The sequence below is a fragment of the Erpetoichthys calabaricus genome, chromosome 14 (assembly GCF_900747795.2).
Source record: "Erpetoichthys calabaricus chromosome 14, fErpCal1.3, whole genome shotgun sequence".
In the NCBI taxonomy this organism is placed as follows: Eukaryota; Metazoa; Chordata; class Cladistia; order Polypteriformes; family Polypteridae; genus Erpetoichthys; species Erpetoichthys calabaricus.
Genome location: NC_041407.2, coordinates 11,965,728 through 11,989,571, shown reverse-complemented (window position 1 = coordinate 11,989,571; position 23,844 = coordinate 11,965,728). Strand labels below are relative to the sequence as shown.

Sequence of the window (23,844 nt, the reverse complement as noted above, 5' to 3'; positions counted from 1 at the left end):
ACACAGTCAAGGGAGTGTGAGGGAGAAAGAAAACAGAAAAGGAAAATGTACAAAATAAAAAATGGCTACTTTGTGGCCTGCCTCCTGATCAGCTGTGAGGCTTTTGGACCTTACAATTCTAGGCGATGGCTGCTCATTTAGATAATCCCAGCTCTTAGCTACTCTGTCGGTTCTGACTCGGTTACATACACTCAAACAACCTGGGTTTATATTCTACAACTGGAGTTTAGAAAGTAATTGGCTGCAGAAAGCCTTAGGATTCCAAGTAATGCTCTCCCTTGATAGCCTCCAACCTGACAAACAAACACAAATGAAGATTGTTATGGACTCCTATGGAGCGAACTGGCCAGTACTAGCAGCCTTCGGGCCTCTTCTCTCTCACTAGACATGAATTGCCAGCCAGATTTTGTAAGATAAACCATGCAAGTACTTACAGGAAATGGAAATGTAGAGATGAACACAGCCTAATTCTCACTGAACAAATCTGAAGCACCACAAAAACAAAACAGTACTGGCACCAACCTGCTCCCTTGAATTTAGGAAACTGTGAATGACCAGACAATGATACCATTACACATTAATACAGTGTGGTGTAGTGGCCTGAGGTTGTGGGTTCATATCCTGACGCTGTTTGACCCAACGTAAGTCACTTCACCTGCCAGTGCTCAAATTGGGGAAAAAACAAAAGAAATCTAACTGATTGTATTTCAGATGTTGTAAGCTGCTTGGATGAAGGTGTCTGGTAAATAAGTAAATGTAGATACAGCAGGACTAGCATCTATCACTTCCCACATTTTACAAGAGTTTTTCTGCTCATGCAGTACCTCCCAAATAAGCAGTCATTTATATAATGTAGCCAGTAGATGGCGCCACTGAGCCCCACATTCCAGACCCGATAATGCCAAACACAGTCAACAGGTTCAACATGCACCCAAATAGCTAAACACAGCCCAAACACCATACAAACACTAAAGTTTTCTTCTCTCCTTCCACCTCCAGTTGAGTGTTCCCTGCTGCCTAGCGACTTTGACTCCTCGAGATAAGGCAGCAGGCGCCTTTTATACTGGACCTGGAACAGCTTCTGGTGACCTGGCATGACTTGTGGGGTGTACTTCTGGGTTGTGTGAGAAATATGGTAATCCTTCCCCGACAGTGCCCCCTTGCGGCACCCATGGACTCCATCTGGGCCACCTTTCTGAACTCCAGTTCCTATGAACCCCTGGGGATGTCCAAGCTGGGATGCCTCCAGCGGACCACTGCCACCTGACATATGGGGGCTTTAACTGCTCCTGGCCTCCAGTTTCTGCTTGTCCATCCCCTGGCACCTTCCATTTTATCCCAAAGTCCTACCATCACCGGCCGGAATGTCCGTCTGTCCTCTGAGGCACTCACAATAAATTATTAGGAAAATACAATAATGATGATCACATCATGAGAATATAAAATGTATTTATTAATTATTTGTTATTGTGGATTAAACTATACGAACGTTAAACCATTCTCAAATTAACTTAGTAACTTTAATTAAGATTTAAGAAATCAATTTTAGTGTTAAAATCAATTCTACCAATTGTTATTGCTGTTATTAATTTTTAGTAAAGCAAAATTAATATGAAACTTTTGGTCTGGGACTCTTGCATAAATAACCATTTTGCTGCTGTTCTTGCAGTTCTCACTATAATCCTCTTTAATAAAACCCCTGTGTGCGTCCAGTGTCAGTGTGTGTGTTTGTCGTCTGGTGAAGTGCGCATGCGCGGGGCACGGTGCGATGCTACAAAGCACATGCTTCAAAGGCCGCCTGACGCGTCACACAAGACAGAGAGGGCAGGACCTATAAAATATCACGCGGCCGATTTAATCGGATTTCGGTAAATGAGGTAAGACCTAAAACATAAAACACGAAAAATCCAATAGGGTACAGAGACGCGGAGACCAGCGTCTCCATTGTTGTGCAAGTGTTCACTCTGAGGATGTCAGATTTGCGATTAAGAAGCTTGGCCCGGTAAAGTGAAAGTCGTTGAAGGGGTTTTCCTAAATACAGTATACGAATTTTCATGATATTACAATACAATGACTTTTAAAAGTAGATTTATTTTCGCGCACATTAAGTCAGTTGCTGGGGAGAATCTGCTGATTGCCCACTGTTGTGACAGAAAATTAAACGCATATTATGGACAGCAAAGCCAGTATTACTGTCGGAGAAAATTACAGGCATTTTACGGAAAACAATTTAATGAGGTAAAAGGTCCCTTGCCATTTAATATAGACTGTTCCTACTAATGTTTATGGACTACTGTTCTAGCACCCGTTATTGTAACGGGCTTAATGTCTAGTAGTAATAATAAAAAGGTGATAAAAAAAATTATGCTTAAAAAACAATTTTGGTCAAAATCCACCAGATGGCACATTTGAATCCAGAAACCATTTGTGAACCATTCATGCCTCCCTTTTCTGCAGACATTTCCCCTTTACAGGTTTATTGGGAGTCAGACCAGCCCAGCACATAAAATAATAAAGCTACAAAATGTATAGTCGAGAATGCAGTAACTTGGAAGGACATGATTGATTAAAACATTAAGGTTTTTTAGTTTTTTTATTTTCATGCCCACTACTTAGAAATGAATGCTAAATGAATGCCTTATAATCAGATTTACTTGCTCAGGCTCAAGTAAGTAAGGAGGGTACACATACTCAACTGCAGGCGACAGGAGTGGCAGGTGATTAGTTGTACCATTTGTACTGGGGCTGGATCACAAACTTGTATGTAAAATCTTTAGACTGGCATGGGAAGTTATATGTTGATGTCCCATTGAAAGACAGGACAGCCTGGCCTTTTTTGAATTCCTGGATTGCAAACACATAGTTGTCTTTGCAAATAGACAGAATAAAATTATGGTAGATGAAGGAGGCTGATGAAGGGGAGGGACCACTAAGTGTTGCTGTTGGAAGTGACTCACAATAGTAGCCCATGCTTCTACAGCTGTCCATAGAAGTGTGGACTGCATGTGTCCAGGACACCATTTGTGTTACAAATAGCTGACTCATATAGGTTGGGGTTTGGAAGGTTTCTTTTACTGTGTAAATTTGGCTACCTTGAAATCTCCTATGATGATAGCTCAGTTGTGGGTAACTTTGCATGCCTTTATACATGGAACACCAGGAGGATGACGTGTAGATCCTGGGTACAAAATCTTCACTCACCCTTTTTAGACTTTGTTTGAGTTTTTGGGGAGGTACCGTGTGGAACTGGTATGCTTCTAAGAGTTTAGACTGGAAGAGCAGCGTATGGTTTTTGTAGACAGAAGAATTGAACGGGATATCAAAAAGATTCTCAGGAGAGATCATTGGGAAACGAATCTTTTGCAACAGTGACTCCTCTGTTAGAAGGAGGGAACCGCTGTTTAGGTCCTCTGGCTTACGATTGGCTATGATCCAGCGCTCTACCCCCCTGAAGAGATATTCTTCGCTGGGTGTCACCACATCAGAGCGGGAGAGTAGAGCTTCTAAAATAGCTGCAGGCAGTTCATCCCAAAGACTGGAATTGATGAGTGCCTCACAGTTCCAGGCAAGGAACCGTACACAGTTTTCTTGAAGAATGAGGTCATTGGTGCTGACGGCATACTTAAACAGGGATACTTGAGTCTGGAAGGTGTTGTCTTCTGGGAGCATCCAGGTGAAGAGATTAGCAGTATATTCCTTTAGATCAATGACCTTATACTCGGATGCTAGCATGTGGAAACATACTGCCATAGTAGAGGGGATGTCTATGCTTCTCTTGTACAGAAATCTGCAGCAAGAGCAAAAGAAAAGAGATTATGGTTGGTTATAGTTCAGAATATTTTGAGCATCAGATAACCCCCTTAAAAGAGGCTTTGAAAGTTTATTTACAATTTTCTATTTCAGCTCTAGTTTTTGTTTGTTTTTAGAAATTTGAGATCTGAAGTCTGAGATCTCCCTCCTGTTAAAAGTCATGAAGAGCTGACACAAGGTAGGAACAAAGAACCGTTCCATCACTGGACATACTGTACTAATGCACACACCAGGTCAGTTAATCTATCCTTATTATCTTTGTGATGTAGCAGGAAAACCAGACTACCTGGAAAAAGAAACCAAATAGATACAAAACAAACATGGAAAGTCCACACAGACCATGGCCAGGCCACAAACACACACACAAGCCAGGCTAATTAACTTAAACTGCTTGTCTTTGAGATGTGAGATTTGATCTGGAGTACTCTGAGGAACCCAAACCCACACACACACATGAAGTACAAGCAAATGCCATTTAGATTGTGCCTAAGTCAAGATTCAAGCTTAGAGCTCAGGTGCCATGAGGCAGCAGTGCTAACCACTGTGTCACCCAGTTCAGAATACATTAAAATTGTTTATAGGGTCATTATTTACAAATATCATTTTTTTTTAAATTGGAAAACTAGCATGTTAAGTAACTTAATTTCTCTCATGTTTTTTCTGGTCTTACTCAATGAAATCTTGGACCATCGGGAAGCAACTGCTGTGGACCTTCATGGTGTAGTTGTAAGACTGTTGCATTCTCTTGAGAAAGTCCTTTCCTGGCCCCAGAGACAGTATGAGCTTGTGGGCACACACACTTTCAGACATGTTAGGATCCTCAGTAGACACAACTTTGATTATCATGTCGCAATCCTTTTGGCTTTTATAAAGCATTTTCAGTTCCTCTGCCAGGTCAGACTGATGGTCCATTTTGAATGTTGTGGTGGATCTTGTGTCTCTCTCTAAAAAAGAAAAAGTCAACAGAAAATCTCACCAAGCAGAAATGAAACAAAAACCTATCGATTCCCTTGGAGACTGGGCACATTAGCACGTCAATGGGAGCACAAAAAATAATAATGAAAAAAAGATTTTAAATCCCAAAGGTAACATTGATGGGCAGACCTTGACATGCTTAAGTTGTGGAGGACAAAGACTCTTACCTGAACAGCATGCTTATTCAAAGGGATGGAAGTTTGGGATCTTAATAGGACAGGGGTCCCCAAACCCCGGTCCGCGGGCCGTGGCCGTCTGACAGCCGGGCCGCGAGAGAACTGCCGGCAACGGAGACTCACTAAGTGAAGGGCTACAGCAAAATGGCTGCCCCCTTCACTGAGGACACTTTTCAGAACGCTAGTTGGTCAGTGGCACAGAGAGAGGAGAGAGACCGAGGTAAGAGAGTATTACAACAAAATATTTTTATGGTCCTGACAGTTTCCCCATGTGACACGAGTCTACAGAAATCTCGTTACTACAAAGTACATTCAGCAGATGTTTTCATTACAATGAAGTGACCTTGAAATGCTTGAATGAATCATCCACAGAGCAGAGGGGCGGAGTGGTGGCTCTGAGGCTAAGGATCTGCGCTGGTATCCCGAAGGTTGCCGGTTCGAATCCCCGTCAGTGCCAAAAGAGATCCTACTCTGCTGGGCCCTTGAGCAAGGCCCTTAACCTGTAATTGCTCCAGGGGGCGCTGTACAATGGCTGACCCTGCGCTCTGACCCCAAGGGGTATGCGAAAAAAACTAACAAACACTGTTGTAAGTCGCTCTGGATAAGAGCGTCTGCTAAATGATGTAAATGTAAATGTAAAGTTAGTTCTGTGGTCGCAGCTCAGTTGTGCACATTTGCACAACGATCCACAAACAGAAACATTATAAAAAAAATTTCTTTCTTCGAACTTTCCTCATACTGTTTTTGTTTTCTGTGGTTTTCAGTGATACCTTTTGCTTATTGCTCGTCAATATTTGAAAAACATCCATTGGAATTTAACTCATTGTCAACCTCCTATAGAAACGGCAGACACGAGAAAACGACAACAGTGTTAATGTTTGTGATGTGCAATCTGTTGGAATGACAAATGCAATGCATAGGTCTTTTGTTATATGCAAAAAAAGAAGAAAAATCTCGGGTTGCAAACGTATGCGAACTGCTGCATTTGAAGACAGTTTTTATGTGGTTCAGTGATGCTCGTTCAAGAAACATTCTTATTAATGTGGCACTCATTCAAGAAAATGTGAGGTATCTAAACTCTCTTGGGACCTCCATCAACGGGACAACACGCCGAAGAGCGTCCCGAAGTGCGATCACTGCGTCTGTAGAAGACTGTTTATCTGTTTATCTGACAGCTCTGCTGCGTCTCTCCACCAAAGCAAACAGAAAAGATCTCGATGGGTGATACAAGGATCATTGAAAATGCAGGGAACAGGATTACTTGGCCACTAACCTGGTCACAATCCTGCCTGACTGCTGTGTCTGTGTATAGGAGAGCGGCAGATCACACGCTACAATAATTAACCGTGCTGTTCCTGTTTCAAGCTGAATAAAGCTGGTTTTGCTAAAGTACTGAGACTCAGTCTCGTGTTTTGGGGTGTAAGACAGGGACTTATAGCGTGACCACGATCTTTTAGGTTTCGCTTCTGTGGCACGTCACTGCAGCGCTGTGAGCCTGCTGTTGCCCTGCCCTGGCAACGGACAAACAATCTTACACAGACGCGGCAATCGTGCTTCAGGATGCACTTCAGTGTGACGTTCCCGTTGGGTGGGGGGTTCCCCAAAAGAGTTCAGAAACCTCACAATATGAACAGGCATACAGGCACTATTGGGCACCCCACCTTTACCCACTCTGCAGACTCAGTATCCAGCCAGGCTGGAGGAGCCTGAGGAGGAAAATCTGAGGCAGTGGTGGAGCAGCAGCATGTGGGGCAGAGGCAGAAGATACCCGTTGTTCAAGTTGGCAGATAAAGTGGCTGCATTCAAAGGCAAACTTGATTTATGTGGCCGACGAGTGAACATTGGGATTTTTTTAACATGTTTCAAACGTTAGCAGAGATTGTTAAAGATACCAAGCCAGGGCCTTCTTTCTTCCAGCTGGTGTATGATCACCTGTTTCAGCTTTTAATAGAGTTTGAGCATTATTCCCAACCACAAAAGACGCCCCGAAATGGGAAGGAATGGATCCGTGATCCATTTGTGAATAAGCCAGGTGAATCAACTTTGTCTGTGTTTGAAGAGGATCAGCTGCTTGAGGTTGCAAATGATGGTGGCCTTAAAGGTATGTTTGAGACAACTTCAAATCTCCATACATTTTGGATTAAAGTCAAGGCGGAATATCCTGAGGTTGCCCACAAAAGCACTGAAAACATCCTATCTTTGTGAGGCAGCGTTTTCTGCAGTGACAGCAACCAAAACGAGATTACGGAGTAGACTGAACATAAGCAACACACTTTGTGTGTCACTGTCTTCCATCGTCCCCAGATTGGATCGTCTGGTTGCAGGAACACAAGCTCAGGGCTCCCACTGATTCTGTATTATGGTAAGTTGTATAATTTCTATTACGATATTATAACTTAATAATAACAGAAATGTAATGTAAATTGTGTATAAAATTGCCCTACGAACCCACCCCGAATCCTCCACCCCCCACCGGTCCCTGGAAAAATTTGCTTGTAGTAAAGCAGTCCTTGGTGTCAAAAAAGTTGGGGACCACTGTAATAGGACATACCAAGGCTTGTGCTTCTATTGTTACTCTTTATTTAGGAGATGCTAAGATGACTTACAAAAGTAAGCTGTAATGCATACAATGAATAATTAAAAAATTAATCGTTAACCAGCACCTACGTACAAGGCTTTAAATAAAGCAGAAGTGTAGTGCCACAGTGACTCCCAATGCTAGATTAAAAAAAACCCCAAAAAACTCAAAAACTGAAAAGGTTGCTTGACCATCAGTCAAGTAGAGGGGTACAAAGTCTAACCAGTTTCAGGATTGTAGCACGGCCACATAGGGGATTTTATTTTTTGTGTAAGTATGTCCTGTTGAGTGATTGTTAAATGTGAACAACAACACTGGCCGTGCAGAATCCTGTAAATTAGGGTCTGTATCTTTAAATAGCTTTGGACGGATGTGGAGGGGCTTGTGGGGTTTGTAGTTTGTGTTTTGTAGGCACTGTCTCCCACTTCTAGACACCAGGCTGTAACGTGCCATTCAATAACCTTAAGAGAGATGCCACACTACCCAGTCTCAATAAGAATCTGAGTGAATTTTTTCAGACTTAGCCAATACCAATCTGTATTTACACATAGAATATAAATTAAATAAGCAAAGGGTATACATAAATTATATATAAACTTGTTGGAAAAAATCATAAACACATATTAGGAATCTTAACAAACAGTCTCCCACAACAAAAACCTCACTACATACATATAAAAATAAAGTCCAAAAATGATGTGCAAAATCCTCAGTCCAGTTCTTAATTGGTTAATGAGTGTATTGTTCCAAGGGTCCTTTGTAGTGTGATTTATATGTTAATGTGGTTTCATGTAGCACACATAAAGTAATTATTGACTGAATGACACCCTGTGTTGCAAGGACAGGCTATGCCAGCCCACAATTAAGCAGACAGGTGGACAAATGGCACAGAGGCAGAAGTGAGCCCAAGTAGAGAGATTTTTTTTTTCATTCTTTTCCTAACAAGCAGTAGTCTTTATGCAGAACTAAAAGGAAACTCTCTTAGTTTGACTAGCAGAATTATTCCCGACTCTTCACAAACGCTCCATTAAATGAACGTTAGTCACTTCCTTCTTGATGTCAGTATTCAATGTCTCAAACGATTTGGCAAGAGTAATAAACCATTTCATTTAATAGCATTAGGATCGGTAATCACAGGAGAACAACCAGGCCCAAGAATTGACTGCTGCTCTCCTATGAACGTGCTAAATTAGAAGACCCAAGGGGTGTCCTATTAATAGTACTTTATGTGTCCTAATACTGCAGATGCTTTCTCATTTCTGTGTTTCTACTTGATTGGTTGTACCCTTCCGTGTGCTTCCTACTTTCTGCTGGATGCTGCTGAAATAGCCTCCAGCCCCCTTGAACTTGAATTGCATTACGCAGCCTTAGGAATGTTATGTCATTGAGAATTCATGATTGTTTCCTCGTCTGCTTCTTGCTGAGCTACCTGCAGTCCGCAAAGCAAATTCCCATTAAGATATCAACCAGTACATCAATCAGAACAACAACCTAGCCTTCATTATTCAGGATGCCTTAGTCACAAATGTTCTTTATGGAGTCATTTTCCCTGATTTGAAAGCCTTTGCCCTCGCTGGCTTCCCCCTGTGTAACCATGAAGTGCCACCTTCTCAATTTTCGGTTCCTTTAGGCTTCTCTGCCGTCTACTCTGTTGCAGGCTAATTAGGGTCATTACACTCCGTTACCATGGCAGCAGACGTGTTCAACACGGCACATGACCTGCTGTCAACTGCTTCTCTTGCATCACCCATCTCGAACGAATTTGTTCCTTAAATGCAGTCCTCAATGACTGCTGGGAGCTTTCCATTTTGGCTCACAGTTAATGAGCTAACCCAGACAGAGTGGTTTACTGTAGAATGTATGGGCTGAGAAATTCTGGATGTTTTAAAAAAAATCGAGCGTTCAGGGGATTGGTGTATAATTGAGTTAGAATGCTGTGTTAACACCCAGAGAAAAGTGCGTGATTACATACTTTAACCAGCCTCCGCAGACTCTTTGGCCCAGAAACACAACTGTATTCTCGTGCTGGCAATCTGAACCACAGTGGCCAGGGTGAAGAATTAAAAGGCTAATTTATAAGATAAATGTTGTGACAGTAAGCCTTTTTTTTTTCCTGGGCAGCCATGAATGCTTTTCTTTCCCAACAGTGGATTCAGAAAGTATTCAGGCCCCTTCGTTTTCTGCATATGTTTCGTCGTTTTATATATTTCTTCATTTTCTGTGTTGTAGATTTAATTATAAACGGATAAACTTGCCATTTATGTCCAATCTAAACTCATTAAACATTAATGACAAACTGAAAACATGCTTTCTCAAAGATGTACAAATTTGTTCAAAATCCAAAACTGAAATCTCTCATTTATTACGTGTATTTAGACCCTGTGCTGTGGCACTCCACATTGTGCTCCAGTGCCTTCTGTTTGCCATCCAGAACGTGACTGGTGTCCACCTGTGGCAAACTGAATTGACTGGACATCATTTAGAAAGGCACACCTGTCTCTGTGTGTTGAACGTCCACAATTCACACTGCTTGTCAGGACAACAACCAACCCATGAAGTCAAAGGAACTCTCTGTAGACCTCAAGCTATGGTGAGGCCTAGATCGGGGTAAGGGAATAAAACCATTTCTAAAGCGTTGAGTGTTCCCGGGAGCACAGTGGCCTCAATAATCATGAAATGGAAGAACTTTGTAAACATCAGGACTCTTCCTAGAGTTGGCCATCCAACCAAAACTGGGTAACTGGGCAAGAAGAGCCTCGGTCAGTCAGGTGACCAAGTATCAATCCAGTGTTCACTCTTAACAGAGCATCGTAAGTCCTCTGCTGAGGTGGGAGAACCTGTCAAGACGACCACCATCTCGGGAGCGCTCCGCCAATCAGGTGTTTCATGGTAGCTAGACACAGACCACTCTTGACTAAAAGGCGTATGACAGTGTAAAGGACACGGAGAGCACGGTGTGATGAGACAAAAATTGACCTCTTTGGGTGGAACTCCAAGCACCATGTCTGGCGAAGACAAGGCACTGCTCATCACCTGCCTAATGCCATCCTTACAGTGAAGCATGGTGGAGGGCAGCATCATGCTCTGGCGGTGCCTGTCAGCGACAGGGACACGATAACTGGTCATAACTGGGGGGAGAAGGATGAGTGCAGCCAAATCCAGAGGTCCTTGAAGACAATCTACTCTAGAGTGCACGCCACCTTAGACTGGATGACTGGTCACCTCTCAGCATGACAATGACCCCAAGCATACAGAGCCCTGCCAATAGGGGCTTCTAACAAAGTACTGGATGAAAGGGCCTAAATACTTCTATGAAGGAGAGGTTTCAGTTTTTGATTTTTAGTAAATTTACAAACCTTTCTGTAGATAAAAGATAAGCAAAATGACACCTTTTTGGCTAACTAAAAAAGATTACAATATGCAAGCTTTCGAGGCAACTCAGGCCCCTTCTTCAGGCAAGATGCAAGATGAAGAAGGGGCCTGAGTTGCCTCGAAAGCTTGCATATTGTAATCTCTTTAGTTAGCCAGTAAAAGGTGTCATTTTGCTTGACTTTTCTCTACATTCATAATGGCTAACACGGTACAACACCCTAGTACTACAAACCTTTCTGAAAATACAACATATGTTCACTTTGTCGGTATGGATTATTAAAGGTAGGTTGATGGAGAAATTCGTCATTTTTTTGCCCATCTAAAATGAAATCTGAACAATAGAATTTGCAGAAAGTGATGAGGAGCGAGTACTTTATGAATCCACCGTATGAGCTATAAATAATGCTGCTGGGTTGAAAATATTTATAGACGTTTGTATTGAATGACTGTTGAGTACGTTTGTAACAATTCTGTTTTAATTAAAGTGAATTTATTGATAGTAAGCACACTGCTAATTATTTGTATGGTGTTCTGTACAGTAATAACAAATATAATTTGAAAAGTGAAATGCAGCATATCCATAACATCCATATTACTAACCGAGAATGGTAAACCGGAAGGCATGGACACAGGTACAAGGCGATGGGACCATGAGACATAGTGCGCAGGCGACTACAGCGCACGTCTCATAAACCGCAAGCGAAGTCTGATCCACTGTGAACGAAGGAGTCACGGCCCAAAAACGAAAGAGCTCAACTAACGTGAATGAGAAATGAAGCAACAACACGCCCATAGCTAACGACTAACGACACAGCCACCCAAAAAAGAGGATTCTGCGCCGCACCCCAGAGTCGAATGGAAGAGGCTACGGAGGCCCCACAGGTCCACAAAGATAGTATGGAAGGCACGTGAAAGTACGAAAGGCGCAGGCGCCTACAACGCGATTCTGAACTAAACGTCCACACTACACAGCATGGTCCGGGTAATGAGAATAAACGAACTCTCCGTATTAAACGTACGGCATCCTCACACGTCCAAACCATATAGCATATGTGAATCACATTACAGTGATACATTATTAACAGTACAACCACAGAAAACGCTCTGTATTAACAGTAAGTGCAATTATCCATATTACTAACGGTAGACAACGGATAACTAATGGAGTCACGGTCACGGCTCTGGCTCCAAAACGAAACTTTTCAACTAGAACGACAAACAGCCACTAAACAATTCCGCCAATTAGCTGACAACACATTCTGTAATGCGTCCACTATTAATGAACATTCATTAGGATTAATGAATATCATTTGCTGTCATTGTCATTCACTTAACTTCCCTGAAGAAACAACTGGCAATACAACTAATGAGTTTACACGTTGTTGTCAAAGGGGTCAGGTTAGACTGCCTCCTTTAGATGAATATCCTGAATATCTACGGATGTTTCTAACTAACAATGTACCCGAAAGTAAAAACTTTATGGACTGCATTAGATCCTACAATAGTTCATTTGCTTTTGCATCTACCGGAATAAATATCAGGCCACCAGCTGGCAATGGCCCATACTGCTTTCGCGTATGTGGACAAATATTACATCAGATTGGAACAGTGCACCCTGAGCCAAATCACGAACGCAAATATGCACAGATCTACGTGTTAGATCCAGATGATGCAATCTATCAACGATTTTACTACAAATGTTGTGTATAAAGAAGTATTCCAATAGATCCTTCTAATGTGCCATGCTATGGGTTCTTTACTTCCTTTGTTTGTCATCTACACCTTTACACTCCAATATATCTCATACATTCATCAATGTATTTCGGGTTACCCAACCCCGGGGGTAGGCGAGCGAAGTGAGCAGGGGGCGGAGCCCCCTTGTAATAGCCTAACATAAACGGAGAAACATCATTTGATTTGTACATAAATAAACATGTTGACAGAGTGACTACCATTCATCCATTATCCAACCCGCTATATCCTAACTACAGGGTCACGGGGGTCTGCTGGAGCCAATCCCAGCCAACACAGGGCACAAGGCAGGAAACAAACCCTGGGCAGGGCGCCAGCCCACCGCAGGGCACACACACACACACAAAGCGCACACTAGGGACAATTTTAGGATCACTTACGACTTTAATTCCAGTTGCCGATGCACTGCTTACACTGATGTGGATTTAAACTTCACAACAGCGCAGCTCTTGCAACGTTTCTGTGGACAGTTGCTCAGACTAGTAGTGCCTACACTCCCCACAGTATGAAACACACTGAAGCAGTAAACGGATATACGAACGTTTCCTGTGGCAAACAAAAACTAATTTTACGAACTGTAATATACTTTTAATTGTGTAACACATATGTTATCTGAATTAAAAAAAAAAAATGCTTTGTGTGTGTTGCGTTGATGTGACTTAGTAGGGTTTGCAGCCCTCTGTATGAACAAGCTGGGCACTTACTTCTTACAATGTAGCAGTGCTACAAATTAAAGGACTCCATTTCCCAGCTGCCCTAAGGGTATTACCCTGATTGGACATCTGAGGAGAACGCAAGGGCTGCTGAGGACAAGAGGGGCCAGCGGGAATCTTAAAAGGGAGCCGGCTAAGCAGTAAAGGAAGTCAGATTTTTTGTGTTGGTGTTCACTTGTCTGTCCAGTCTACAGTACCACTGGTGGAGTATCATGTCTATCCTGGATCGTCATACCTGCAAGGATGTGTGGAGTGTCTTGTGCCTGCCTGTTGTGTGCGTAGTGTTGGATTGGTCATCGTGCTTCATCCCAAATCTCATCCCCCCTCACTGCATCAAGACTACCGGTAGGACTGTCTGATACATGACTTACAGAAAGCTGATCCCTGGGCTGTCATTTTTTTCCTCCATTCCATTTCATCCGTTACCACTGCATTTGGACTGTGCTAAGAACTTTGTGCGAGTGTTTATTGTTCTGTTGCTATTTGATATTGTCAAGGGGGAAAGAGGGTTTTCTGTCTATTTTTTGCTTATATTTTTCTTTAAGTTACTATACAGAATTATTTTCTACACTGTTACTTTGTGTCTCTGTGGGTGAGTGGTGTGAGTCGGGCCAAGGCTGGGTGCATTCCTGGAGTCCACACCAAACAGCTAAAACAAATCACCGTCACTACGATGGTGTGATCCTGAGCGGCTCCAGACCGTGACAACACAAGAGTCAGAAGCTGATACTATTAAGTCTTTCATAAAAATTGCAAGCATGTCTGACATAAAAGCCACAAATAATAGCAATACTACATGTACTGTATGTTTGCAATTTCAAAACCAAGTTTGAGAGACTGGTGAAGACAGAGCTACGGTAAATGCTGAATGAAATGCCAAGAGAGCACTGCGTGGAGACTGACTGTAATGCACATCCATCCATCCATCCATTGTCTCCCGCTTATCCGAGGTCGGGTCGCGGGGGCAGCAGCTTGAGCAGAGATGCCCAGACTTCCCTCTCCCCGGCCACTTCTTCTAGCTCTTCCGGGAGAATCCCAAGGCGTTCCCAGGCCAGTCGAGAGACATAGTCCCTCCAACGTGTCCTGGGTCTTCCCCGGGGCCTCCTCCCGGTTAGACGTGCCCGTTACACCTCACCAGGGAGGCGTCCAGGAGGCATCCTGATCAGATGCCCGAGCCACCTCATCTGACTCCTCTCAATACGGAGGAGCAGTGGCTCTACTCTGAGCTCCTCCCGGATGACTGAGCTTCTCACCCTATCTTTAAGGGAAAGCCCAGACACCCTGCGGAGGAAACTCATTTCAGCCGCTTGTATTCGCGATCTCGTTCTTTCAGTCACTGCCCATAGTTCATGACCATAGGTGAGGGTAGGAACATAGATCGACTGGTAAATTGAGAGCTTTGCCTACAGCTCAGCTCCTTTTTCACCACGGCAGACCGATGCAGAGCCCGCATTACTGCGGATGCCGCACCGATCCGCCTGTCGATCTCACGCTCCATTCTTCCCTCACTCGTGAACAAGACCCCGAGATACTTGAACTCCTCCACTTGGGGCAGGATCTCGCTCCCAACCCTGAGAGGGCACTCCACCCTTTTCCGGCTGAGGACCATGGTCTCGGATTTGGAGGTGCTGATTCTCATCCCAGCCGCTTCACACTCGGCTGCGAACCGATCCAGAGAGAGCTGAAGATCACGGCCTGATGAAGCAAACAGGACAACATCATCTGCAAAAAGCAGTGACCCAATCCTGAGCCCACCAAACCGGACCCCCTCAACGCTCTGGCTGCGCCTAGAAATTCTGTCCATAAAAGTTATGAACAGAATCGGTGACAAAGGGCAGCCCTGGCGGAGTCCAACTCTCACTGGAAACGGGTTCGACTTACTGCCGGCAATGCGGACCAAGTTCTGGCACCGATCGTACAGGGACTGAACAGCCCTTATCAGGGGGTCCGATACCCCATACTCTCAGAGTACCCCCCACAGGATTCCCCGAGGGACACGGTCGAATGCCTTTTCCAAGTCCACAAAACACATGTAGACTGGTTGGGCAAACTCCCATGCACCCTCCAGGACCCTGCTAAGGGTACAGAGCTGGTCCACTGTTCCGCGACCAGGACAAAAACCACACTGTTCCTCCTGAATCCGAAGAAGTTCTATTCAAGTAGCTAGAGTGATCTCATTTGTATAGTAAATATTTTACTTGGCCAGCATCGGACACCCGCATCCTCCTTGTGTTGGCAGTCACTGACACCCCATCCTGCAGATCTACAATTGGCCAAAGAGGTCTCAGTTCCCGTGCAGCCAACATTATCCAGTAAGATGGAACCAGAGCCTGCAGACAGAAAAGAGAAGAAAACCAGTGAGTGCTTGCTCATTCATTTCTAGAAGACTCCTTTAGTGTTAAATAAGGGATGTCTTGAAGGTCCCGCGAAAATGGCTCACCTGTCCCAAAAGCAGCCCCTGGAACAGCAGCAGTTGCATTCCAGAATCCCAGGGAACGACACACCACATTAGCATCAGCAATATCCCAGCTGTCATCGCAGACTGTGCCCCACTGGCCTTGGTAGTAAACCTCCACACGCCCTTCACTGGGCTGTTGTCCACCTACCAGCCTGACATTGCCATCCTTCAGAGCTGTTAAAAAGAAAAAAAAAAAAGATAAATTATAGCGTCTTATATCTTCATAAAAGGGATTAAAAACTGGGTGAAGGTATTGCAGTGCTGTAAGTCTCACAGAGGTCATGAAACACTGGATTTGATGGCCACCAGTGAAACATCACCTGTTGACTCTCATCAACCTATTGACTTTTTTTGACATTTTGTCATAGTTGGAATTAAAAAAAGACACAAACTTACGTGCTTTATTTTGAAAAATATTCCAGTCCAGGCAATCTACAGGACAAGGAAAGAGAGACAATAGATGAAGAGTCACAGTTCCCTATTAACGAGGTGTGTGCAGGTACTTAGTACTCGGAAGTGGTCTGCCATGAGTCGTACCCAGCCTCGCACTCGCACGTGGTGTGTGTCCTCCTGCAACTGGAGTAGAGCCGCAGCTGCTCTTTTAACGTTGCCCCACACTCGAGTGCTTTGTGGTAGAGAAGAGCTCAGTAGATGAAATAAACATCAACAGCAGGGCTTGGGCAATGATGTCACCCTAACCCCCCCCAAACAAATCTTAACTACTCTCGTCCACACACTGAGTCTTCAGGTGCAGGTTGTACTTGTGCTTAAAGTCTGCACTCGGCTGTCTGCACCTGGCAAACTGGGATCCTGAACTGGACTAGCTGGCTTCTGAAAAGAGATGGCCGCCTGGATTAAAGCCTTTGTTGTCTTGTGCTCATTTCAGTACTTCGCATGCAGTCAGTCTCACACTCGGTCTGTATTGGTCTTTTGAAACGTCAGTGATGTGCATACATTCTGACTGCATTCTCCATAGAGGGTGTAGACTCCACTTCTATAGCCCTACGCCTACACCTAGACTGCAGCATCCATCCATCCATTATCCAACCATCCATCCATTATCCAACGTGCTATATCCTACTTACAGGGTCACAGGGGTCTGCTGGAGCCAATCCCAGCCAACACAGGGCGCTAGGCAGGAAAGTAACCCCGGGCAGGGCACTAGACCGCAACATACAGACATTTATTAATTTCACAAACAGTGTGCACTCGCTTGCACTCGGCCTGCATTTTCAAAAACCGTTCACATTCATACACTGCCTTATTTTCACAACTTTATAATTTATTCTTAGTTTGCATTTTATTACGGCCCCTTGATATTTATTCTGCACACCTCAGAACAGTTGCGCTCCTAAAGTTTATGTCACTCAATACGGTAACCAAAGCTGGATGAAGATCCCCCATAGGCCCCTGGGTGACTTCATGAATAAAGCCCCTTAACAGAGAGTTGACCGGACTTCAAACTCCTCGGCCACAGTGCTTCTCACTCTTAATGGTTTACCGGGACTCAATTGTTTAACCGAGAGGGGGAGGGAGTCCCCCTTTTGTGATTTCAGCCAGAAATTCTGCGCAGAAATTTTATGGACAGTCATTTGGGTGTCGCAGCCTCTGATGGTGACACCTGGTGTGGTCAGCACCCCCCTAGTGACGCCACTCCTTTTACATTGTGCGTAACTTCACACTCTGCACTGTGAATCACTTCATACTGTTTATGCACGTCTGAGTTTTCAAATCTTTTATTTTGTTTAATTCAACATTCCCATTCTCGTCACTCATTTCTTATTAGTGGCACATTCTGTACTGCCATGTGTTCAGTACTTGCACTCTTCCACAAATGTGACATTCAGTATTTCAGTAATGTGTTGTAGTTTATCGAGTTCTACAGTCAATCTGTCACTTAGTCTCACAGCTATGGAGTGGTGACTGGTCACCAGCTGTCCTTCTTTGACGATATTGCGGTGGTCTCTCAGTCTTGCAGCTTCACTCCATATAACATCTGCAAGATCAGACAGAGTAGGCAGCACAACTGCTGGCTCGGGCTTTAGTCTTCTCACGACTGGACTGCTGCAGCTCTCTGCTGGCGGCCTGTGTCACCAAGCCACTACAGATGATGCAAAATGCAGTGGCACATCTCGCGTCTATCTAGCCGAGATGAGCATGTGCCACTCATCATTTTAGATCACTACATTGGCACCTTGTTGCAGCGCACCTTCAGTTCAAATCCTTGATAGTAGCCGACAGGTCAAACTCAACACCCACATACATGGAGGCACTCGTGAGGTCCTCTCCTTCTCCACCACTCAGGTCTGTGATCAAAGACATCTGGTGAGGCCATCTGTGCATGACATCAAGTCACAGTCCAGAGTCTCTTCATGTGCAGCTTTTAACTGGCGGAATAAGTGCCCCCCAAAACAACCGGTGTTTAAGAAGTGTTTGAAGACTCCATCGTGCGGTGAATTTCTGTCTTAACTCTTATTAGGTTTTTGTAACTCGCTTGTATTTTGTTTACGTGTCGCAATCGATTTTGTAGGCTCATCCTGCATCACGTGATCTCAAACAGCATGACTGGTGTTTACTTGATGAGATTGTGGGTTTGCTTCTTGGGTCCTCCCTACGTGGAGATCACTTTGAGTAGTGAGAAAAGTATTATAAATGTAAAGAATTATTATTAAGATGATCTGCTGTGGCAACCCTTAACGGGAGCAGCCGAAAGAAGAAGATTATTATGATAATGATGACGATGACGTCCTCCTTTTGGAAGTCATTTTGGATAAAAGCGTCTGCTAACAAAATAAATGTAAATGTATTTTACACTTTTCTTTTTTGCACTTCTTTTGCTCTTTCTTGCATTATGTATAGCAGATGACCGACCGTCACCTGCTGCTGGCATCACATCCCTTCTCACAGTTAAGTCTCCTCAGTGTTCACTCCTCCATATTTATGTGCAGTCCGCCTTACCCCGTCACGTCAGCTCCACACTCTGTCACACTTCCTTTATTATATAGGACAGCATTAGCCTTCTCTTAGTTTGCACTGGTCTGTAGTTTTTGAGTATTACTCCATCGGCATAAATTGCATGAGCTCTCCCAACATCTCTTACACACGGCCTGCAGTGACTCAGTCCGCACTCACCTGAACTGAGACTTGTCGCCAGCGCGGTGACAACCGCCAGCCATAGCGTCATGCTGAAGTCAGGAACGGAGAGAAATCTGAAAGTCTGATTTAAAAAATAAATAAATAAATAAGAAGAGTGGATCAAAAAGTATTGGCAGAACTTCCTCTAATCGAAGTTAATTAACAAGCCAGTTTAAAGTTTAATAATTGGAGGCTAACTGTTCTTTATATATCGCAAAAAAAAAAATCTCCTTTTGTGCCCAAAGTAATTAAATGAGCATTAAGTTGTAGTGGAATCATTGAAACTGTTGTGTTCTGTGTTTACTACATTCAAATATTCTACATTTCATTTTTAAGCTCGACAAGACATTATTGCCCTAATGTTAGTTGCATGGCACTGTATTATATTTATTATTATTATTGAACTGTGTCTGATTATTGTCATATTATGGTGTCCTCTGTTACTTTTGATGCTTGCACCTTCTGTTCATTCTTGCATATATTATAATTTGCCTTGTAGGATAAAAGCATCTGCTAAATAAATACAACTAATGATAATAATAATAATAATAATAATAATAATAATATAAAGTATTCTTTAGATGTAGCAGTAAGACATTATACACAGAAGTGTGTCCCAGTTTTCCTGAATAATTCTTAAAGATAAGGAGAAATCCAGCAACCCAGTATTTTAGTTACTGCAATCTTCAATCACATCTCATTGTGGATGCCAAATCAACATGTAATTGTACCCCTTAATAATTAAGATTTGAAAATTCACATCAGAACTCACTGACTCCATTTGCTTTTGTTCCTACATTTCTGACCACTAAGCAGAATAGTTAAAAATTTTCCTTTCAAGGTGACTGGTTAATAAATGAAAGAAGATTCAATACTTCTGTCCACTCTGAACTGCGTATCTGTGTCTGTGTGTGTAATGGTATACACCGTCACACACACAGACATGTATGTGTGTGTGTGCGTATATATATATAATATATATATATATATATAAAATATATATTATATATATATATAATATATATATAAAATATATATTATATATATATTATACATTTATTTTTGCAGTAGATCATGAGTGAATATCAACAACATCCGCAACATCATTGAACAAGAGCCTCTGTAGGCAGTAATGGCCGCAGCAGGTACACCCGCGCCATCCCGACTTGCTTACCTGCTCGCTTGTCTTCACTCTTCGTGTCTGCCGCTGCCTTACGGATTTCCATTCGCGGTGTTCCGGTGACTCAGCCCGATGGCTTTTATGTGGGCGCTCCTGTCCGGAGAGCAGAGGACTCGTGTAATTGGATACTCCATTTAACTTTCGACTTTCAGCAAATCACGGCGTGCGCTGGGAAATAGAAAAGGAACCCATGAATAACAAAACTTGTTTCGCCAATGAGCGATAACACAAGATCAGCCATAAGCCCGATGTACTAATTCTGCATTTGCTGATACTCTCTGGTGTTAGTCAATATTAAATATGATGCGTTCAAGCACTTCTATCCATTACCTGATGCCAGATACTTCGTTTATAGCTTTGCAGGGCCGTGGCAAATAACTTAGAGACTTTACGGTACACCGACACACACACACCGAGCCAGTTTAGTCCACATGACCGTCATCATCAAGTTCTTCCATGAGAACCCTGAATACAATGAGGACTGACTGAGGTCATTTATGTTAGATAGAATGCCTAGAGGGGGCCGGTGGTCTCGTGGCCTCGGACCCCCTGCAGATTTTTTTTTCTCTAGCCGTCTGGAGTTTTTTTTGTCTTTTCTGTCCTCCCAGGCCATCGGACCTTACTTTTATTCAATGTTAATCAGTGTTCCCTTATTTTAATTCTTATTTATTTTGTCTTTTTTTCTCTTTCTTCATCATGAGCTACATTGTTTGTATGAAAATGTGCTATAGAAATAAATGTTGCTGTTGTAGTGTCACGCACGTCTAAAGTCATCCATGCAGGATTTCGTTGTCTCCGGCACAGGGGCAAATGTCTAGCCTGACATTGTTATTATTATTATTACTATTTGCTTGACACCTTTATCCATTTATTTTGAACGATGCAATTTTCCACTTTAAGCACAAGCAGGTCACGCAGTGTCAGTCGCGGGATTTGAACCCACAGCTCCCGGAAGGCCAAAGCGTTAACCACTGCGCTATATCCTAACACGGGGGTCTGCTGGAGCTAGACACCATGCACACACTATGGACAATTTAGGATCGCCAATGCACCTAATCTCCATGTCTTTGGACTGTGGGAGGAGAACCCGGGTCTCTTAACTGCGAGGCAGCAGCGCTACCCACTGCGCCACCGTGCCGCACAATTAAAATCTTCCTAAGAAGGGACGCCGGGCACATTCACAGTCATACCTACAGTGCATGCCTACACTTACGCTCAGGTGAAGTATTTTATATAGCTTCTTTGAGAAAGCAAACTGCGAAAAGTGAGTTTTAAAATAGACGAGTGAATGTGAACATCAACACGCGAGTTCTCGCGCCTCGTCCTACACTCGCAGCTCGCAGTCTCCACTCCCGAGTTTCTCCGTCAGCTTGCTGCGGTCTCCCGTTCCGCATACACAGAGAAAGAGGATTGTGACAGAATCAGCATTTCGACTTCTCGTTTGGGCAGATTTAGAAGCTTTAGAAACTCCGTGGCCGTGATCTGGTGATTCTGACCTGCGTTCGTCTGCCACGATGTGCACAAGATCACTCGAAATCGGATCGTTCGAGCCGAATGAAACGTAACGCCGTTATTAGTCCTGTACATTTCTAGCGGTGCATTGATTGATTTTAAACCAGATTATTCCAGTAGACCCCCACTCCCTAAGTAAGTGTGTAGATTGGACCACTTTGATCGCGCTGTCTGCCTGGGGGTCAGTGTGTTTTTGACAAGATACCTCAAAAATGAACTATTCAATCGGCCCGTAACGTGATGATTTCAAGATAAAAACTCCACTGGGCTTTGCAACTCAGCGTCTTTGGCGTTTAGAGAAGGTATTGTGACAGGGTTCGAATTGAGACTTTACATTCAGAAAGTCTTTGGCTGGACCCCCATTTTCATTAGCTATGGTTTACCAGTACTTGGTAATCAAGTAAGTCTGGAATAGTTGGAAAAGTACGAGCTGTGCCACCCTTCTAAAAAGTGTTGAAATCTGAGTAATCAATAAAGACCTCCGTGTCTTCACTGTTAACGTTTGTAGATAGGTAGATACTTTATTAATCCCAAGGGGAAATTCACCTACTCCAGCAGCAGCATACTGATACAAAAAACAATATTAAAGAGTAATAAAAATGTACGTAAAAACAGACAACAACTTTGAATAATATTAACGTTTACCCAAGGGTGGAATTGAAGAGTCGCATAGTTTGGGGGAGGAACAATCTCTTCAGTAGTGCACCATCAATTGGATTTTTTTCTTGTAATGCATTGCAGTAATAAATTCATTGCATTTTTTCATTCCAACAGATGGCGCACCGCTTTTACAATTCCCATACCAAATGGCATATAACAAAGACATAGCAGACACACAGGCACTTGTCCTTTTACTGACATTTCTAGCCCTTTACCTCTGCCTTTCACTATGAAAACAACACTCACATGTCAGATCTCAGAATGTATCTTGGCCTTTTTGCATTTTGGACGTGTAGTTGAAGCATACTGTGTTGTTGCGCTCCAATGCCAGCCCCATTGTTCGTTTTTTTATGGTAAACCCAATGTGTGGCGCCGGGCCGGGCATAATGGATGTGCCAGCTTGTCTGTTTTCTTGTCTTCACTGAAATGATAGCAGCTTCATCTTGAATGTGTAACATAAACTACACAGGACGGCACAAATGTTCGCAGCTTATCAAGCTATCCGAGTCATAGACGGAGCTGGTGGGGCAAGTTTTGGACTTGATCCCTGACCCCCATCCCAAACTCAGAATATATTTTATAACCGTTGCAACTGATTGATCATAGACAGAATGTGTGATTCATGTGCCCCCCCCCCCCCCACTATGAAAATAATTCCTGGCTGAGCTCCAGGTTTGAACACCTTTATCACTAAAGCCGTAAGAGCCCCCCAGCTATTCAGCCATCACTCTCGTCATACAGCAGGCATTTCTCCGAGTCGCGTCGGCCCCTGAAACCGCGTCTTTTAGGGTCTTTAAAATGCAGGGATGAATGAGGGGCACAGAAGCAGCAGCATATGCCAGCTTACCTTTCTGCTCATTGTCACTCACAGCTTCAGAGCCAAGCATTGCGGTGGGCACCAAACTGCGCAGGAATTCAAACTCGCCATTTGGGCTTGATAATGCAGCGGACTCGTGCGAGAGGGCCGAGTGAGGCTTCTTATCGTATGCTAAGTTTCTTGAAGATAAGTTCTTGACTTTAAGCTGGGTACACACACTCACTGGGCACATTATTAGTAACACCTGTTAATAATAATAATAATGATAAGCAGGTGCTGCTTATCCATGCAGTTATCTCAACAGCCAATCGGGTGGCAGCACACTTGGGTCAGGAGCTTCAGTTAATGTGCACATCAAACACCAGAATGGGAATGAAATGTCATCTTGGCGATTTCAACTGTGGCCTGAAATCTGCCGACCTCCTGAGATCCTTGGGGTGCTTATCTGATGCACCCGTGACGTCTCTTCTCTCAGGAAGACACCGTGGGATGTGCCCAAGATGTAGGACACAGACCATCCAAGTAATGCCAAGGTTAGAGAAGGTGGCAAGGAGAACCTCATGGCTGACTGTGTCAAAGGCAGTAGAGAGCGGCTCTTTTGGAAGCCGGACTATAAGACTCAGCGCGTTCAGGTGTTGAGGAAAGGAAAGAGACCGGCCTGTGATTGCTAACTTGGGATAGTTTGAACCTTAGTGATATGCACACT

At 43.6% G+C, this 23,844-nt stretch overlaps 1 protein-coding gene and 1 long non-coding RNA gene across 5 annotated transcripts in view; one reads left to right on the top strand and one right to left on the bottom strand.

Annotated features, from left to right (window-relative positions):
• The window catches only part of LOC127525848 (uncharacterized), a 73,088-nt gene that overhangs the window by 42,945 nt on the left and 6,299 nt on the right, over positions 1–23,844 (top strand). The window lies entirely within an intron of this gene.
• LOC114664618 (galectin-3-binding protein-like) lies at positions 1,458–20,292 on the bottom strand. 4 transcript variants are annotated; one of them, XM_028818807.2, is made up of 7 exons: positions 20,144–20,292; positions 18,967–19,051; positions 16,231–16,266; positions 15,817–16,008; positions 15,575–15,706; positions 4,481–4,754; positions 1,458–3,787 (listed from the first exon to the last, which is right to left on the bottom strand). In XM_028818807.2, exons 2-7 carry the CDS (start codon positions 19,016–19,018, stop codon positions 2,722–2,724), a joined length of 1,752 nt encoding a protein of 583 aa, XP_028674640.1. In that variant the 5' UTR covers positions 19,019–19,051; positions 20,144–20,292; the 3' UTR covers positions 1,458–2,721. The 4 variants fall into 4 exon arrangements, with proteins under 4 accessions (XP_028674640.1, XP_028674636.1, XP_028674641.1 ...); XM_028818803.2 differs by lacking the exon at positions 20,144–20,292 and adding an exon at positions 19,742–19,761; XM_028818808.2 differs by lacking the exon at positions 16,231–16,266 and having other exon boundaries at positions 20,144–20,291.

Excerpts from the sequence above, each read along its gene's own strand:
- LOC114664618 (XM_028818803.2), bottom strand. Across the intron at positions 16,009-16,230 it reads TATTTTTCAAAATAAAGCAC|CTCTGAAGGATGGCAATGTC; the intron begins GTAAGTTTGTGT and ends TCTTTTTAACAG. Across the intron at positions 4,755-15,574 it reads GGGTGTCCGATGCTGGCCAA|AGAGAGACACAAGATCCACC; the intron begins GTAAAATATTTA and ends TTTCTTTTTTAG.